This window comes from Triticum urartu, unplaced genomic scaffold (assembly GCF_003073215.2).
Source record: "Triticum urartu cultivar G1812 unplaced genomic scaffold, Tu2.1 TuUngrouped_contig_5866, whole genome shotgun sequence".
Lineage (NCBI taxonomy): Eukaryota > Viridiplantae > Streptophyta > Magnoliopsida > Poales > Poaceae > Triticum > Triticum urartu.
The window spans coordinates 1-6,843 of NW_024116576.1; the positions used below are offsets into that span (position 1 = coordinate 1).

At 46.5% G+C, this 6,843-nt stretch overlaps 2 protein-coding genes across 3 annotated transcripts; one reads left to right on the forward strand and one right to left on the reverse strand.

Moving 5' to 3' along the window:
- Positions 1 to 42: 42 nt before the first annotated feature.
- On the forward strand, positions 43 to 2,329 carry LOC125529810 (polyubiquitin-like). The gene has a single exon (XM_048694228.1). It carries the CDS (start codon positions 444 to 446, stop codon positions 2,106 to 2,108), a length of 1,665 nt encoding a protein of 554 aa, XP_048550185.1. The 5' UTR covers positions 43 to 443; the 3' UTR covers positions 2,109 to 2,329.
- A 1,652-nt stretch (positions 2,330 to 3,981) lies between these two features.
- Positions 3,982 to 6,770, reverse strand: LOC125529809. 2 transcript variants are annotated; one of them, XM_048694225.1, is made up of 5 exons: positions 6,643 to 6,770; positions 6,407 to 6,481; positions 6,227 to 6,316; positions 6,037 to 6,108; positions 3,982 to 5,342 (listed from the first exon to the last, which is right to left on the reverse strand). In XM_048694225.1, the coding sequence occupies exon 5, from the start codon at positions 5,338 to 5,340 to the stop codon at positions 4,405 to 4,407; it is 936 nt and encodes a 311-aa protein (XP_048550182.1). In that variant the 5' UTR covers positions 5,341 to 5,342; positions 6,037 to 6,108; positions 6,227 to 6,316; positions 6,407 to 6,481; positions 6,643 to 6,770; the 3' UTR covers positions 3,982 to 4,404. The 2 variants fall into 2 exon arrangements, with proteins under 2 accessions (XP_048550182.1, XP_048550183.1); XM_048694226.1 differs by having other exon boundaries at positions 6,696 to 6,766.
- Between the last annotated feature and the right edge of the window lie 73 nt (positions 6,771 to 6,843).

Sequence of the window (6,843 nt, forward strand, 5' to 3'; positions counted from 1 at the left end):
TCAGCGAGTGTCCTGCTGAGTCGCTCAGACTTTGTGGCGCTCATGAGCCTTTTTATGTTGCACCTATGCTTGATCTGTGAACGGATATACCTGAGTTGCATACTTGGGCACACCTAGATGTGCTTTAGCAAAACTGGTTCCTATGTTAGTTGTTGGGCCTAGTAGTTGTTTGGAGGATCCGTTCTTGTGCACCGGTTCTGCTCTTAAGAGTCAATTGTGTTTGCTTACAGTAGTACTGTTGATTTAACTGATATTGTATCTTGTTGTGTCAAAACTTGAAGGTATCTGTACTTGTGCATCAGTTCTTGTCTGAAAATCATATATATTAACTGATCTTTTTAGCTTGTGGTCAAACTTGAACATCAATCTGCTATCTAATAGTTCAAGACATAGTTACAATTTCGTCTCTCTTGGATCATGGCCTTCTGGTTCATATATGCTTTATGTTCTGCAGTTTCATGATTACGAGTGCCTTATTATGGTTTTGGTACACTTTATGTTTGCAGATGCAGATCTTTGTGAAGACCCTCACCGGCAAGACCATCACCCTTGAGGTCGAGTCCTCTGACACGATCGACAACGTCAAGGCGAAGATCCAGGACAAGGAGGGCATCCCTCCGGACCAGCAGCGCCTCATCTTCGCTGGCAAGCAGCTTGAGGACGGTCGCACCCTTGCTGACTACAACATCCAGAAGGAGTCCACCCTCCACCTGGTGCTCCGCTTGCGTGGTGGCATGCAGATCTTCGTCAAGACCCTCACCGGCAAGACCATCACGCTCGAGGTCGAGTCTTCAGACACCATCGACAACGTCAAGGCGAAGATCCAGGACAAGGAGGGCATCCCTCCGGACCAGCAGCGCCTCATCTTTGCTGGCAAGCAGCTTGAGGACGGCCGCACCCTCGCTGACTACAACATCCAGAAGGAGTCCACCCTCCACCTGGTGCTCCGCCTCAGGGGTGGCATGCAGATCTTCGTCAAGACCCTCACCGGCAAGACCATCACCTTGGAGGTCGAGTCTTCAGACACCATCGACAACGTCAAGGCGAAGATCCAGGACAAGGAGGGCATCCCCCCGGACCAGCAGCGCCTCATCTTCGCCGGCAAGCAGCTTGAGGACGGCCGCACCCTTGCTGACTACAACATCCAGAAGGAGTCCACCCTCCACCTGGTGCTCCGCCTCAGGGGTGGCATGCAGATATTTGTTAAGACCCTCACCGGCAAGACCATCACGCTTGAGGTCGAGTCATCCGACACCATTGACAACGTGAAGGCGAAGATCCAGGACAAGGAGGGCATCCCACCAGACCAGCAGCGCCTCATCTTTGCTGGTAAGCAGCTTGAGGACGGCCGCACCCTCGCTGACTACAACATCCAGAAGGAGTCCACCCTCCACCTGGTGCTCCGCCTCAGGGGTGGTATGCAGATCTTTGTCAAGACCCTCACCGGCAAGACCATCACCTTGGAGGTCGAGTCTTCGGACACCATTGACAACGTCAAGGCGAAGATCCAGGACAAGGAGGGCATCCCCCCGGACCAGCAGCGCCTCATCTTTGCCGGCAAGCAGCTTGAGGACGGCCGCACCCTCGCTGACTACAACATCCAGAAGGAGTCCACCCTCCACCTGGTGCTCCGCCTGCGTGGTGGCATGCAGATCTTCGTCAAGACCCTCACCGGCAAGACCATCACGCTCGAGGTCGAGTCTTCAGACACCATTGACAATGTGAAGGCGAAGATCCAGGACAAGGAGGGTATCCCACCGGACCAGCAGCGTCTGATCTTTGCTGGTAAGCAGCTTGAGGATGGCCGCACTCTGGCGGACTACAACATCCAGAAGGAGTCCACCCTCCACCTGGTGCTCCGTCTCAGGGGTGGTATGCAGATCTTCGTGAAGACCCTCACCGGCAAGACAATCACGCTCGAGGTCGAGTCTTCAGACACCATCGACAATGTGAAGGCGAAGATCCAGGACAAGGAGGGTATCCCACCAGACCAGCAGCGCCTCATCTTTGCTGGTAAGCAGCTTGAGGATGGCCGCACTCTGGCGGACTACAACATCCAGAAGGAGTCCACCCTTCACTTGGTGCTCCGCCTCCGTGGTGGCCAGTAAGTGCCTGGCCATGGAGCTGCTTATGTCTCTGGGCTCACGAGTCGGTTGTCTTTCTGTGTACTCCGTTGTGATTGTCAGCGTGTCCTCGTCTGGTCTTGTTCTTTGTTGCTACCGTGCTGTGGTCTAGCGTTATATCTGGCTGTGTCTGAACTTTATGCTGTGCTGCAGCAGATTTGGATGAACTTGAATGAATAAATGAGCCCTGAACGTGTGCCTGTTTTTTTGCTGTTTGTACTTCTGCAGTTCCTAAACCTTCGCAATTGCATTTGATCTGCTTTCGATGCTTTATTTTAAATTATTTTTTCAGCTCAGGATGAGCTGATGTGAGAACATTTTATACTGAACTGAAACCAAAAAAATCTGAAGGAATGCTCAGCTTCAACGGGTGCTAAAAGGAGACAACCATGTCCGATATCATTTGCAACTAAAGCCAACAAATCGGAGCTCAGAGCTTGTGAACCGAGGAATCTACCCCATTAGTTTTGTTATTAATAAAGCCAAGGGTTGCCAACCATGTCCGATATCATTTGCAACTAAAGCCAACAAATCGGAGCTCAGAGCTTGTGAACCGAGGAATCTACCCCATTAGTTTTGTTATTAATAAAGTCCATGGTTTTTTTAATTGATTTCAATTTTTTTTTGCAAATTTGAAAAAGGTAAATTATGCTCACAAACTTAATTATTTCCTTTGTGAACTTTAAATGTTCATGGATTTAACACCCCTAAGCGACCCCATAGCTTTTATGCACCAGGCGGCTCACCAGTGTTTCTGTTTTACAAAAACTGATTCGAATATTTTTTTTATTTTAGATTTCAGAGATTCAGTTTAACTGGTAAAGCTGAACATAATCCCTGAATCTCAAACAAACGTTAATATCTTATAATACATAACATCATTGTCTCACGGCTAGATTGAAATCTCAAAGGATATCCAACGTAGACTATACAAATTACTAGGAAATGTTATTAGTACAATGTTTTGAGAATGACTACTGTTGACTTGTTTGATAGGTTTTAGTGGTCTAGAGTTACATTATATTTGAGCTAGCAGAAGTGTTATTTTCTTTTAAATTATACAAATTTCTATAGTCGTCTTTTATATATACATTATACTCCCTCTGCTCCTGAATATAAGCCAATTTAGAGAGTTTAATATGGACTACATATGGATGTATATAGATATATTTTAGAGCGCAGATTCATTTTTTTTTGTTTCGTATATAGTTTATATTGGAATATCTAAAAAAAGCTTATATTTAGGAACAAAGAGAGTATGGAATGGCTATATATGTGGCTTCTTTGCCCTCGTGCTCAAATCCTGACTCCGCCCCTGTCTTTGAGCAGACCGGTGCCTTGCCACCACCAGTTCAATCAGAACCTTCGCTATCCTAAAGCTGGGGTTTGGTGAAGGCAGTGGGATCCTCCCTGCCTCGAGCAAGAAAAGATGTCCTTGGTGCCCGCATACTTTGCCAAGATCAACTTCTTCCACAAACCCTGGTCCTCTTGAAAAGAGCTTCCAAATCCAGTTCATCGTCCCTGAGTTGATGTTCAGAAAGCCGAGACTCCACACTCATAAAGTCCATTACACAAAAGTTCAAACATCACCAAGTTTAGTGAATTTGTTAAGTTGTTGAGACGCGAAACGACTGAACAGGAAAACAGCGCAATCACAGCCATAATAAACTCATGATCATCCAAGCATGCAAAGCATCCAGCCATAATGAACTCATGATCATCCAAATTCCTGTATTTTTAAGAGGCGATTCATGAGCAAACATATGAATATATATATAAACAGAGCAACTAGCAAACAAAAAAAAGGCCACGCCATATTTGCCACCCAATACTCCACATGAGTGTATGTCGAGGAATATTCACTCATGAACCAGAGGCAAGCAATATTATCAAGATATCAGCATGTACAGAAACAAAGTATAAAGCAGAACTAGAAATGATCCATTGCATGTAACTGGACAAAACTGCTTCACCATCGAAGCAAGCACGCAATGACTTCGCCATTACGCGAAAGTATCATCAGTATAGTAACCTGTACCTATCTACCAGTAGACGCAAAAAAAAACTGAGTTTTGGTTTCAGGGTGATGGAACCAGCAAGTCAAGAAATCTCATCGACTCGACACGATATCCTGTATAGGCTCACACTGAACCGTCTATCATGGTTGCGATTCAGACTTCACCCTCAGGGGTCAGGGCAGTGCACTTTCAGTTAACGGGTACCTAATGATTTTAGATCAGAAGCACTCGGCTGTACATCCTCTTTCACTGCAACGGGGACCTCATCGATCTGTGCAGTTTCTTAGATCCAGGAGACCTTGTGCGACCTGCAGCACCACCATGGAATCCCGCACCTCATCTGAAGTATCAGCAGCTGATTCGTCACCTGGACTGTCAGTTCCTGATTGGTCAACAGAGGTTGTAGCGAGAGGCAGGGGAGCCTCTAAGACATCTGACTTCTGTTCTTGTTCCCGATCCGCCTCTGTGGCCATTGGCTCCGTCAGAGATGTCTGTTTCAGCTTCGGCGTGCCAGACCTCGACGCATCATTGTTGCCACCTTGAGCACCATCAGAAGCTGGGTTGTCACTGCTGTCAGAAACCTTGAGATCAAGCTTGGGCCGTTTTGGCTCAACCACAACAGAATTTTCAGGACAATCAACCAGCCTTTGACTGTCCACATAGATCCTCATCACATCATCATTGTGAATCAATCCCGTCTCTTCTAAAGAAAGGGCTTCATTTCCACATTTTTCAGCGCCTCCACAGAGATTCACAGAAGCTGAGTTTCTATCAGATATTATCTTATTGAGTTTACCCAAAATCAACGGAAGACACGGGTTGTCCTCTTGCACTGCATCAGAATTATCAGCAGCTGATTCAACCCCTGAATAATCAATTCCCGGTTCATTATCAGAAGATGTATCCTTGCCACATCGGTACTGGAGAAGACTAAGCCCCTCTGCAGCATCTATCTCCGCTTCTGACGGAAAGACTTCATTTCCACCATCCATCTCCTTCACTGCACCCCGGCTGCTCCGTGGCCGCCTTTCTATATGAAAATTAAGCAGATCTTTCCTATCGCCGACACTGCTTGAAGCCTCTTCCTGTCCTGCAGCATTTTGCTCAGGATTCTTGGGGGACTTGCATTTCATCTTGTGGCCATTAAAAGCACGTTTATTTTTGTAGGTCTTGCCGCAGGTGCTGCACTTCTTTCCCATTTCTGAAACACAGCACACTTACAGTTAAGGGCACGTCATAGGAAATTCAGTGGATTTAGGATTTTCTTTCAAAAAAGCAAATCCATGGAAGCAGCAACTGTGGAAATATCCTAAATGATAGCCTACGGATAGCACCCTACTAGCAATAACAACAATCATAATAAATTTGGGGAAATTCATGGAAGTGGCATATTCTTTCCACGCATGCTGCATATCTTCTGTTGAGGGCCATTTCTGAATCACAGCAATCATTCAGTAATTAAGAACGCATCGTATAAGCAAGGCATTCTTTGAAACAAACAACAACCATCTAACCAGTAAACTAAAAGATAAGGCTCAACAAAAATCCTCGGCAAAAGTGAGAAACTTGCTGGCCAAAACACCAACATAACTAATGGACACGCAAAAATTCATCCAATCGACTGCGTCAAGTACTGCATCAGACACATTAATTCAATCTCATCAAACTTTTCTTCCAAGAGAACAACTTTTCCCTCCAGAGAACATACCAAGAACAGACACACGATCATTGCATCACGAACATACATGAACTGAAACTTGGTTCTGGGATGACCCCCCTCTCTATTTCTTTCTGTATTTCAAGCATTCTTGCATACAAGGGGTCACAGCGAAGAAATGAACTTCATCTACCAATCACTAGGCAGTGGCTAGCGAGACATGGTAAAAGAGTTGTACCTGACGGCTTCGAGGCTTCTTGTGGAAAATGGCAGGCGATCGAATTGGTCAGGAAAAGCAAGAACCTGAGGACTGGAACAAGAAGAGAAAATAAATGTATCAGCAAGAAACTCATCGAATCAGGAAAACCAGAGTCAAGCCCTTATTGAACTCTTGGGAAAGGAACAGGAATGCAAGACTCAGAGCACACCTCGAAAGCAGTTCTTGTTTGCTCAATCCGCTTCTTCAGAATTCAGATAACTAGCGAAAGACGCTGATTAGCTGCTAATCACGGTGGAAACTGCGCAATGGAGATTGAACATACAGAGTAAAAACAGATTCTGCACAAACAATCGGAGTAACCGAATCGAGATGGACACGGGATTCGTACCTTCAGGCTTCGCTTGGGCCTCTTCCAGGAGCTGGGAAGCGACCAAATTGGTGAGGAAAGGCAAGAACTCGCAGGCTGAAACGAGAACGCGGAGAATGGATTAGCAAGAACTTCATAGACTCCGGCAATAGAATCGAAGAACTAGAGACAAGCACGCCTCGATTTCTTGGCGAAAGGCCAAATCACGAACCGGACAGCGAACAACGAAGGAAGAACGGGCAAGAACCGGAACCTACCTCAAGAAAACCGTTCCGATTCAAGGCTCTAATCGACTCCAATGGAGACCTACCTACAGGGAAATTTGGTGGAATGCGGCGAGGAGGCCCGCCGCTGCTTCTTGCTTCCTCGCAGTGCTTTCGGTGGGGGCTCGCAACTAACCGAGCGACGGCGGGGGCGCCGGGTGTTTTTATAGGCTGCGGCCTCATCCGCATACTTTG

Coding starts and splice junctions, on each gene's coding strand:
- LOC125529809 (XM_048694225.1), bottom strand. CDS start 5,340: ATGGGAAAGAAGTGCAGCACCTGCGGCAAGACCTACAAAAATAAACGT.
- LOC125529810 (XM_048694228.1), top strand. CDS start 444: ATGTTCTGCAGTTTCATGATTACGAGTGCCTTATTATGGTTTTGGTAC.